The sequence below is a fragment of the Beta vulgaris genome, chromosome 5, assembly GCF_026745355.1.
Source record: "Beta vulgaris subsp. vulgaris cultivar EL10 chromosome 5, EL10.2, whole genome shotgun sequence".
Classification (NCBI taxonomy): domain Eukaryota; kingdom Viridiplantae; phylum Streptophyta; class Magnoliopsida; order Caryophyllales; family Amaranthaceae; genus Beta; species Beta vulgaris.
The window spans coordinates 34116653-34128886 of record NC_079206.1 but is presented as its reverse complement, the minus strand read 5'-3'; the positions used below and the strand labels follow the sequence as shown (position 1 = coordinate 34128886).

Genomic DNA, 12234 nt, shown 5'->3' with positions numbered 1-12234 from the left:
GCTATAGTCTGGATTTTATGACTTCGGATTTAGGATCTTGCAGAATCCTTGAAAACTTTGGGAACTAAGAAGTAAGAACTAGTGAAAACAGCTTATGCCAATGTCCTGTGACTGCTGTTCTGTTTCAAAATCTTGTTTTTGTTATTAACCTTTGTTAACTGTTACATTATTTCTTATCATGTACTTTTAAGGTTTGCCTTATAAATATGTTCTCTCATGTTCTTATATCATTTCACTTCTTGTGCATCTGTAAACTGTAATTTATGCTTCCACTTCAATAACATGAGCGTCATTGACATATACGTGTGAGGGTGCTTTTTGCTATGTATTATAAATGAGATATTTCTGATTTATGCAGGGTAAGTGCCAGGCTGCATACTTCATTGTGGTTTTGCATGATATAAGGTCTGTAGTTATTGCAGTACGAGGTACTGAGACACCTGAAGATCTTATTACTGACGGACTATGCAGGGAGACTTTTCTCACAATGGAAGACTTAGATGGATTGATAAGGCAAGTATCTTATTGTTCCTTATTGCACCTTTCCTTTCAGTTAAAGCTTGGATAAAGTATGAGGAAAATAAAGCATGCGAAAAGTAACTGAGCATAAACCTCCATTGTGCTCCATATCACGGTAAAAAAAATAAAAACATGAAATAGTTATCAGGGAATTACTTTAGGTTTTAAATGAGATGGTTTCGGGATATGTGGGTTTCGAAGTGGAATATGGATCTTAAATCTTAATATATTACTGAAATGACATTTTGAGAGGGAGGGATTTTTGACATATACTTTATTTAGGAAGCATCATTCCTTAAGACATTTTGTTTAGAGGAGTGTGAGTGAAACAATGAAAGTGAAGTGGGCGAAGAAAGGAGATACTAACTCTAACCACTTCTAAGGTTGTTAGTGCGAGGAGGAGTTCTATTAAGGAGTAAACACTTAGCAGCAGTAGTCGGAGATGCAGTTTGGTCAGAAAAGCAGTATTAATTGATATGGTGATACAGGGATCATGGATGGGGTTTTTATTCTCGTGTCACGATTTGGTTTCAAAGTCTATTTAGGTGTTTTCAATAATTTTATCAATAGATTGTTACTCAAGGACTATAATGAATCATAAATACCTTTAAATATACATTATAATAATATACTTCCTTTGTTTTATTTAGTGGACTCATTTTCTTTTTGCGCACATATTAAGGACACGAGAGAGAAATACAAATTAAGTGGGTAAAGTATAGGAAAATCAAATGACCCACCTATCAAAAGTGTCCCTTTCCCTTCAAAAAGTGGTTAAAAAAGGAAATAGATCAAATGATAATAAATTTCCTAAAAAGGAAAATGAGTCGACTAAAAAAAATTGGAGGTAGTATTTCATAATCAAAGCGCGTCGCTTCACCTTAAATGATAAGATTCAGGTCTATTAAGTTCTTATTAGTTCAAGTAAGTTAGATTATTCCTAACACCTCATATATAAAGTGCAATAAACTTAGGTAAGTTTAGATACTTTCAGGTTAAGTTAAGTTAAGTTCATATAAGTTGAGGAGTATTGCGGTGAAGAGTACGTATCCTTTGTCCTTGACTTATCCAATATGTAATTTAGTATCTTGTTACTAAGATATGAAGAAAAATAATAATATAACGACAGATATAATGAGCATAGTTCGAAAATGCGGTTTCGGTCACGATTGCGGTAACGGTCACGGTGATGTGGAAACGGGGATGATGCGGTTGTCGTACCGCCAAATATCGGCTTAGACCATGAGATATCTCTAGAATTGGCTAAAATGCTTTTTTTTTACACCTTTACGATGAGAGTAATATCGTTATAACACGGGTGATAGGATACGATGCGGCGTTGTTTTGACACCATGATAATGAGAGACACAAAAATTGATTATAATTCAGCTTCTTATAGACGGAAAAAATTGGTTATTGTGAACATCACCAACGACCACAAGAGATTTCTCAACAATCGCTCCTAGTCACATAGTGAGACCCACAATCACTTCAATATATGTAATGCAACATAAAGAGTTAAAGCAATATTGATCACGCCATTATTTGTGCCTCTTTGAGTTCCTTAACTTCAACTTCATCGTGCTTCATAGTTAGGGCGATCATGGTGCCTTAATCAAATTCTTGTTTAGGTTAGAACTAGGTTCCTTGTGCTCCAATTACTTTCGCAATTAAATGCTGATATAAGGTGACTTAATGCTTGCAAGTGCAAGACATTGAAGTGGGGGCCACTATCACCATAAATCTAGCATTATGTGCCTACATGAACCCGTCATATGGATTTGTTTGTGTGACTTTTACTTATCATATTATTACTGATAACTTTTGGCACGTTTATTTCCTCGACAACAAATTTTGTAACTCCGCTTGGTACTATATAATTTTGATGAGCTTTATGACATGACTTTCCATTAGTTTTCCATCATATCCTCTTTCTTAGCTAACCCATCATGGTAACCACTCCATTGCATCATGGCAGCCACCCCTAGGCCTATTTCCTTTTTTTCTTCCTTGCCTGAATCTTTAAAAGACTCGCCATCTCCTTTGAAGTCCTCAAATTTCGCATTCTATCGACATTCAAGTTTGATATTTGTTTTCTCGTGTCACTTGTCTGAAGCTCTTTGCTTATTCAAGGTGTTGCTTTAATCATGTAGTTTTGTTTTGTTCGATGCATCTTGAAAGTGTTAATCAACTTTTTGTATGTCCAACATTATTGTTCTTTCCCATCATTCGCAAATGTGCTTTAACCATCCTTTGTCGTTTGAATTTGAAATTCGACATGGCATAAACTTTTATCATCAGCACAACTATGTCCTTTTATGTTTGTCTTTTCTTTCTTTTTTTTAAAAATTATTTTTAGTTTACTTTTATTATCACTTCAACTGGTGAAAACGCATCTCTCTTTTGTAAGAATGGGAGTTGAAGCATAAATATTAGCTTTCTTATACCATTAAGGAACTTTGCTTTCTTTCATATGATTTTGGGATCTTTATCTTTAGAACTTTGCTTAACTATAGAAAAGGGGGAGAGGCTTATTGGGGTTGTTATCTTGGTGGAAAGGTGGTGGCTGCCATAGTGTATTGATTAGGAAGATGCTGAGCGAAGGGAGAATTTCGCGGAAGAGTTCGAGTATCTTAATGTAAAGTTGGTTAACGTAAGGGAGTTAGCACATGATTTTTTGTTCTTTTTGATCTATCAAATGTAATCTCCAGAGTGGAAGGTTACGATTTAGATTTTTCCAACAATCATGTGATTACATAGTTGAGTCTCTGACTTGGTGGTATGCGCCAACACCTAAGTCTCACTTCAATCTTGAGTTTACAAGTCTTTTTAACGTTTTTTGGATCTTTTGATCACTTGCATTATTGTGCACCCAATTTATGACTTGTTATGACTAAGTCCTCCGACATGCTCGTGCCCCCTTTCCGTACCCCCATTCTTTGCTACCATTGGCGTCTAGGAGCCACCTAAGGGTCGTTGAAGGATACCCCATCCTCCTTTATCCCAAGTTCTGGAGGAGTCTTATTGTACATACTAGTCCTCTTCAATGGTTGCAAATTGGTTGATTGAGGCTAGCAGGAGTGGTTAGAGGGTGGGAGGGAAAATCTAGTTATAAGAATAAGTAGTAGTATTTAAAAGGTTTGTGCAAGATTTGTATGTGGGTGCCAATTTTTTTGTGCATGGTTTGTATGTGGGTGCCAAGACTGAAGAATACAGGAGCATCATGTGGATTTTGGGAAATAGCTGTCTACCAAATAAAAAAAAATTAGATATAGGGGGACCATAGGACTTCGCAACCATAATTTTTTTACTCTGTCCTAAAGATGTTGCCACATATTCCTTTTCTGGATGTCTGAATTAGTTGCTATATACTTGCCCCGTAACAAAATATATATGTTACACTTTCTAAATATGGCTGTAACAAGATAAATGTTACACTTCCTTTTTAGGCAACAATCTCTCTCTATCTCTCTTCTATCACATGGGTCCCCTTTTTTCTCTCTCTATCTCTCTCTTCAAAAAATTGCTGTGTTTTTGAAAGTGTAACATCTACTTTGTTACGGAGGAGGTTCCTTTTTTTGGCAAGCGTTTTCTCTCCACTCTTTATTTTAAGTTTGACGCCATATCCAGTCATTATTTCCTCTAATTTTTCATTTCCCAAGACTGTGCTAAAATCTAATGTAGCAATAGTTTTGGGACAGAGGGAGTATAAAGTTATCATGTCTCATTACTGTGGATGCCATTGGATCTTTGCTAATACATTATTATAGTAATATGAAAATGTGGATACTCACTGTGCTGTTAGTGTTTTCTTGCTTACAGTGGCTTGCATATTGATCCTATCACGAGACAAGCTGTTCTTTCGTCGTTCCCTCATTATGGACACTCGGGAATAGTTGAATCTGCTAGAGAACTTTATCACCATATTGAAGGGGCCTTCTCAGGTATTTCCTGTAATCGGTACAATACTCTAGTCCGCCATTTATACTTTATCTCATGTTTCGTTCTTTCAGTCCCTACTTCTTAACACTCAATGTGATAAATAACCCCATTTTTCTAGTGCCTAATGAATTGTAATCTGTTTGTGGCCCATGGTTGAAGTTTTTAATTAGAACTAGGTAACGTCCGAGCCCTTCGGTTTTTATATCAATCGGAAATATGAATCTGAGCTATAATTAAATTATTTAACAAATTGGCACTAATTTTATAAAGTCTCCAAAATTTCCACCCCCATTGATCTAAGTTCAACTATTGTGCAGCTCTCGTGTCAATAACCTATTCTTTTAAATATGAAGGACAAACCGTTTTGTGCTGATGGCGTGTAGAATAGTAATTGTAGAAATTGCCTCACATGATCTATACCAATTACAACAAAATCATTTCCTTGCCATTCTACATCAAATTTCGACCTGGTGTAGAGCGAAGACATGGTGCTTAATAAAAGCTAAGAGGTGGTCAAATTGTGAATCACTTGGTAGGTGAAGAAGCGAAGAACAAAACTATCAAAATTTGACCTAAAGAGGATAAAACACGACATTCATGTATTGACAAATAAGTGGAGTCTAAAATTCTTGTGTATATTGCATGATATTATATTGACTATTTATGCCTATTTGCGGATGGCTTCTAGCGATTACTGATTAGCGTGCTAGAAAAAGCTTACATGGTTGACATTGTTTGTGTTTCCTAAAGTACAAGTAAATTCCATAGAGAGCGGTGTTGATAAACAACAGTATCTTAGCTTTGTTTGAATTCTAGTTTGGGCATATCGTATAATTGTTTTTCTCAAACTAATTTAACTGTTGAAGGTGCTAGTGGAGCTGCTGCATTTGAATCTGGTGGTTTTCTTTCGTCACTTCTGGGAGCAGGATGTGAATGTGATGGTTATGCAGTTCGGATTGTGGGGCATTCCCTTGGAGGTGCTATTGCGGCACTGCTTGGGATTAGGGTAACATGCTAAACTTTTAGGGTCTGTTCGGTTATGACTGTTAGTTTTCAGTCTTTTGGGTTTCAGATTTACAAAGTCATATGATGTAGACTATATAATGATTAAAGAACTTGTTAATAAAAAATACTGACCATGTTTATCTGGAAAACACAACAGAAAGCTAGGAACTACGGGCTTGTTCGGTGGGTTGCAGTTTTTAGTTTTGGATTTTCATAGAACTACAATTCTTGAAAATATATACTTCCTCCGTTCTAAAAGAAATGTAACACCTCTCTACTTTATGTGAGAGCTTTTTGAGAGAAGTGTTACATCTACTTTGGAACGGAGGAAGTATTAGTATTTTTTTTTTCTCTTACTACAATTTTTGACAACACACATTGCTTAGGGTCAGAAGTGACCTCCCAGGGCTTTTATCGTTATCACAGCCTACTTTGTACTATCCTCCAAGGGGGGGTGGGGGATCGAATAAAAATAATGTAGCAGGTGATATTTTCCTTAGACTCTGCGACGTGTAAAACATGGGATGTGAATATATATGGTAAACTACTTTTTCTTACACCTTTCTCTCTTCCTTTCCATTTGTTTTCTTCAGCATTGAATCTACATGGTACCAAAAATGTTCATTAATCCAATGGGACTTGAGGATTTTACATCAGGTGATAGAGTGATAACTGAGGGGATTGTCGAAGTAGCAGCTAAGCATTTCCAAGAAGAGGCACATTGACTATTATAATGACAGCTTCTGCTGGCACTAATGAACGCCAAGTCGCCAATCACACGGGTGATGGCATGGTTGTGGCAATGCAAAGGAGCGTGCTGTCAGGTGGCAAATTTTTCAGCAGCGGGCTTGAAAAATGAGGCATGAGTGAGATGAAAGATGGAGTGGTGACAGGATCTTTAGGGACTTTGGGCTTCTGTTTCAGGACTATCATAAAACTTATGGATATTAAGAGACTTGAGCTGCTGAGATTATATTTTTTCCTGGTGACACAGATGGTCCTAATGTCGACCTATGCTAGCAGTCATGGAAGACTGAAAATAGTATAAGGGTTGAGGAATTAGAGAAAGGGAGAGGACAAAGATGGCTGACGGATTTATACACAAAGATGGCTGACGGATGTTTTATAAATCGAGGGTATATAATCACTTTTAGTTGTTTTGATTTCTCCGCTTCTAAGCTGAAGGCAAACTGTTTTATCAAACAGAACGACGAATAAGTTTGGTTTGCATATCCCAAGAAATCAGCGAAAAACTGAAAACGTAATACAATGCCAAATGGCTCGTACTTTATCTAGCTTCCATATTTCAGTTTCTAAATTTAAAAAAAAAAAACTGAAAGAAAAACCGAAAATGACAAGGAACTGGCCCAGAATCTGGTTTTGCCGTTTATTTGTTGAACATTTGAGTATTCTCCATGTCTATAAAAATCTGTTTCTGTGCGTATCACTTCAATTTTAGAGGAGACTAAGGAAAATTTGGTTTCTATCATTGAAGTGTTAACCTTTCGAATTATAGGAAAAGATTAACTGCTGATAGATAACTTCCGGTATTGATATATATCAACTTTGCGGTGACTTTATCACCGTCCAGTTATTTCTTGAAACCAAAGATCTTAGTTATGTTAATAACTCAAAGACCACTCTGGAATTATAAAAGACACTTTCAGTCTCCACCTGAAACATAGGAAATGGAAGTTTTTCACTCTTTCCCTAGCTAATGCGGGTGAAGATGAAGGAGACAGGTGTTGCTGCTGCCAACTGACTCCTAGCTTAGATAAATAACTTCTTGCCGCTCACTGGAAAATGAATTTAGTAGTATATGACTAGTTTCCAAGAACAGTGCCCCTGTTTTTCCATCAAAGTTTACATTTTGTGTGGAGAGAAATTTACTGTATCTCTTGCATCTTTGAAATGAGCGCAGCTGTATGGCCAATTCTCCGACTTGCGTGTCTATGCATATGGACCTCTTCCATGCGTGGATTCAGTTATTGCAGATGCATGCTCAGGCTTCATTACAAGGTGAGTTTTTTATCAAAAGTTAGGGGGGGTTAAGTAAGGAATATTCGATGGCTTGATGTTTCTCTCTTTTGTAATTAAATTATTCTGTGCATACGACTCTGTATTCATTATTGTCAATTTAAAGAAAGAGAGATGGATTAATAGATATTCTTGTTACTCATGCAGCATTGTACATGACAGTGAATTTTCATCATTTCTTTCTGTCAACTCAATCTTAAGGCTAAGAGCTGCTGCATTAACAACATTTTCACAAGGCAGCACAACTGATAAAGCCATGATTTCCAAGTTGGCACAGCTTTTTCTTAATGTGAGCAAGTATGAGAGTGGGACGGCGTTGACACCCATTCCAGCTGCAGCTATTGCTGGTGATGCAACTCAAAGCTATATGACTGATAAAGTCTATGGAAATCAGTCGAAAACAATTTCTGAAGGTAATGTTCTTCACCCTTTGTTACTAAGTACTTGCTGCCACCCAGCTCATTTGTGTAGTTTTCTAATGATAGGAAACATGGACCTTGGTAACTATGCTGTCCTGCATAATGAATCTCGTATCAATGAAATTTGCAAAAGCATGGCAAAAGATTTGCTGGAAGATGTTACAGATTCTTTTCTTCCTGATGAAAATCATGTAGATGATCCAGTCTCTCGGTTTTTGGAAGCAGTGCCATCATCTGTCACCAGATCGACTGGTGATCCACCAGAAATCTATCTTCCAGGCCTTGTTATACACTTAATTCGAAGACAGAGGGGTATTAGTTTCCCTCTTTGGAAAGGTTGGGGACCTCAAGAAAGAGAACCACCATACAAGGCAATTATAGCTAATCGAGAAAATTTCAAGGAGATACTCGTTTCACCCTATATGTTCCTCGATCATCTTCCCTGGCGGTGAGCATAAAAAAATTGTTTCTCTTATATATTTTCTATTAAAAAAAATCAGCTTATGACAGAATTCTTCATTATAACTTCTTTCCTAACATTGTTATAAATATTTTTCAGATGTCAATATGCTTTGCAGAGAGTGTGGGAATCTCGGAAAATGAAGATGAACCATGATGGGTTGCAATCGGTTTGAGCTTAGATTAGATGTCAATATACTTTTGCAGACAGTCTGGGAATCTCGGAAAATGAAGATTAATTATGTCTGAGTTGCAAATGGTTTGATCTCAGTTAATGAGCCTAGCTAGCTCACAAACTACTCGAGCTCGGCTCGAAATTTTCTAGAATCGAGCATCGCAAAGTTCGATTCGAAAAGTTCGTTAGGAGACTCGAAATATGTTTTAGCTATATTATTTTCCATATTATAGAAATTAAATGAACTCTTTTATTTAAATGTTGCACAATACTTGTGAAAAAACTCAAACTAAGTAGTCTAAACCTATAAAATATGTAATATAATTTTTTAACTTAAGTTCAGTTTTAAGGTAAATTGAACTACAAAATTTAAGCTCGAAAAAGCTTGATACTTCGCCCAAGTTTGAGTATATTCAACTTTGTTCGACTCACGGTCTTCGTTTTGCCAAGGACAGTGTTTTTTCGCCACATTGGCCTTCCTGACACGAGCGGAGGCATGTTTGTTAACTTTGAAGTGGGCAACGTCTGCAACTTCCTCTCTTGTTAGTATTCACACAGACTCCCAAAGTCTAGTCTAGAAGCTGACATCCCTTCGCACGTCGGATATACATTGCCAGATCTTTATATTGTTGTCGAGTAACAAAGGTAAGTAGGCAAGACATTGCCTCAGCACATGATTTAGCTAAGTTATGTCAGCCATTTTGTAACTAGTTTGTACGCTTTCTCGTTGTAAAAAAAAAAGTGAGTTGTAATGTGAGTGGTGTCGTAGGGTTAAGTTTAAGTGTCCAGCAAACATTGACTACTTCCAATTCGTTGTTGCGGAGTCTTTCACGAACTTCTCGCCTAGAATTATGAATGCTGGAACTTTCTGCACTATTCAAGCTCTCTTTGCAATCCTACATTGTGGCAAGGTAAATTCCCGTCATCTTGACTTGAAAATGGGGATTTGCCTTTTCTCCGTTTTATAAAGTAATGTACTAATCGTATATAATTTACACCTTTCTTTTGTAGTAAAAGAAAGGTGTAAATTATAAAGGATAAATACCTTCTTAAGTCACTATATGTGTAATACTCCGTATTTTTGGAGTTATTCCTTATAAATAAGAAAATATAAAGAATAGAATCGAAAAGTATTTTAGTATTATGTACAAAAAAAATAATAAAATAATAATAATACAGTTTGAGTACGCTAACAACTATAACATAAGTATATTATAGTTCAGTTTCTTTTAATTTCGGAATAAATAAAATTAACCAAGCCTTACTAGACTTAGGATGGCACACTATAAATAAGAAAGGAGAGAAAAAAACAGAATAAAATAATCAAAAACCCTAATTCTCTCTCCCTCTCAGCCGTCTCTCTCTGTTTCTCTCTCCCAGCCGCTCCCTCTCTCCCCTCTCTTCTTTTACCTCGCCGTTTTCTCTCTCCTATCTCCTCCTCCCTCGCCATTTTCTCTCTCTGAATCTCGTCCTCTTCTACGGGAGGTCGGATTGTCGTGCGAGAGGGTTGGGCGAGCAAGCGGCAAGTGCTCAAGTGTTGTGTGTGCGGTGTTCGAGACTAGTCAGCGGATCGAGCGTAGGCGTCGAGGGCTAGGCGCGAGGTTGTGCGAGGGTGGTGCGAGCGAAGGTGTCGAGGCGGTTGGGCTGTGCGAGCGAAGGTGTCGAGGCAGTTGGGCGGTGCGAAGTCGCGCGTTGTGCGACGAAAGTTCGAGGATTTGTGCGAGCGATCCGTGCGACGAGGTTTGGGGGGTGCGAAGTCGCGCTTGCGAACCAAGGAGGGGCTCGAGTGTGGTGCAAGAAGGCGAGGGCGAGACCTCGAGTGTGGCTGTGTGGCGAGCGAGAGCCTTGTGCATCACTGCCGGAATCACATCGCCGGTGATTATCCCCGGCGAGTCTAGCGATATAAAAACATAATACGTATAATATGATATTATGTTAGTTTTAGTATTGTATAATCTGTTTTCTATTGTATTAAGTTGTAGATTAATTAGTTAATTAATTTTTAATTAGATTAAATTATTAATTGACTAAGTTTGTAAAATTAATTTAAGTTGTAAGTCTGATTTAGGGTTTTGTAAGTAAGGTGTAAAGTTAAGAAATTAGATTGTTTTTGATTAGTTGGAATGTTATAATGGCCTCGCTATTCAAATATGATTTTAGTAGTATTGGACACAAGGATAAATGGAGTTGGTAAATGTATTATGTTATTAAGTTAACTAAAATCAGCTTTGCTCACTGTTATTGTCTCTTAAAAGACGCTAAGTTGAATAGAGTTCTGAAAAAAAGGAAAGTTAATAAACAACGAGATTAGTTACTGTTTATGCTTCGAAATACTAAGTTGATATAGTTAGGCACGTGTTATATGATAATAATATCAAGGACATAGCACTGAAGTACTTCTTTACTCGTTTAGGTCCCAATTTCATAAGCGGAATATTTGATTAGGCGGTGAAAATTCTTCATTACAGGGTACATACGCGTACCAGTTCAGTTGCAAGTACTAGTATCATGTTAGGTTGTGATTTATTCTATGGGAACCTAGAATCATGATAGGGAACGATTGTGATTGCTAAGATTATTTGGTAACATGGTTGTGATTGGAAATCGATATGTAGCATTGTAATGCGTAATTATATCGTATCATGATCATGAGTATTGGATTTGTATTATTTGATCTATAGTGTAACACAGATGTTACAAGAAGTAAAGATTTGAGAATTGTATCTAAGAAAGAATATTAAATGATTCTATGTTTAATGTGGTATGAATGGACAATACTAAGAATGGACTTTGGTAATAAACTTGTAGTCGGACTCCGTACAAGTGATCAACAATGGGGGGAGTGTGGGAATTGTTCTACACTCCTACACAAGCCTACTGTGACGGCGGTAGTGTCCTTATAAATTTTGATAACTCAGGTAGGCGGAAGGCTCCGTACGATCTTGGGGGTATGCATACAAGGTGATGGATGTGAGACGGAGCATCCGTTTTTGCATTTCATCTAATAGACCAAGCTGTCTATTAAGGATTAAGTAGCCCGTATGATTCTAGTAAGATGACGGTGCCTGTTCCACTAGTGGAAAAATAAGGAAGGGCTGCGCTAAAAAGGCCCCTAGGACTGCGTATTTTGATAGCAGCCCTTTCCATAGCAGCCCTTCACTTTTTAAGGTAGGGCTGCGCTTTTAAAACGCAGCCCTTCACAACGAAGGGCTGCGCTTTTTACCTAAAAATGTAGCCCTTCTACAAGTAAAGGGCTGCGCTTTTTACCTAAAAACGCAGCCCTTCTACCAGTGAAGGGCTGCATTTTTAGGTAAAAAGCGCAGCCCTTTTAGACCAAAAAAAAAAAAATTGAAATAATATAGTTTGATAAAGCAGCAGCAACAACCAAAGGCGTGTAAATGCAAATCCAGAATTGAAATTAAAATTTAGATTTTTATTGATTCTGATGAATATCATACAACCAAAATAATGTAATATACAACTGAAATTAAATAACAGATATAACAAAACAATGATTATTCCAGAAATCTTAGTGCTGAAATGAAAAAAAAAAACGAACGGAAATAGAAAAAAAAAGGAACGAAAATAAAAACAGAAGTTAACAAAAATGAACGAAAAATGAAAAAAATAACCCCAAAATTATAGATCTGAAAATGAACTAATCTGAACAAATCTGAA

At 36.9% G+C, this 12234-nt stretch overlaps 2 protein-coding genes across 15 annotated transcripts in view; both read left to right on the top strand.

Annotated features, from left to right (window-relative positions):
• LOC104893624 (uncharacterized) overlaps positions 1–10707 on the top strand; it is a 34248-nt gene extending 23541 nt beyond the window's left edge. For 12 of the 14 annotated variants that reach the window (XM_048644578.2, XM_048644573.2, XM_048644575.2 and 9 more), the window contains 7 exons: positions 359–513; positions 4342–4463; positions 5328–5467; positions 7388–7485; positions 7651–7916; positions 7989–8370; positions 8482–10707. In XM_048644578.2, the coding sequence (XP_048500535.1) occupies positions 359–513; positions 4342–4463; positions 5328–5467; positions 7388–7485; positions 7651–7916; positions 7989–8370; positions 8482–8557 (1239 nt within the window). In that variant the 3' untranslated portion in view covers positions 8558–10707. Of the gene's footprint in view, positions 1–358; positions 514–4341; positions 4464–5327; positions 5468–7387; positions 7486–7650; positions 7917–7974; positions 8371–8481 lie in introns of those variants that run through there. The other 2 variants (XM_048644574.2, XM_019249615.3) reach the window with 2 other exon arrangements.
• Positions 10708–11389: 682 nt separating this feature from the next.
• Positions 11390–12234, top strand: part of LOC125497774 (uncharacterized) — a 3380-nt gene continuing 2535 nt past the window's right edge. The window contains exon 1 of the mRNA XM_048645453.1: positions 11390–11504. Within this exon, the coding sequence (XP_048501410.1) occupies positions 11390–11504 (115 nt within the window). The remainder of the gene's footprint in view (positions 11505–12234) is intronic.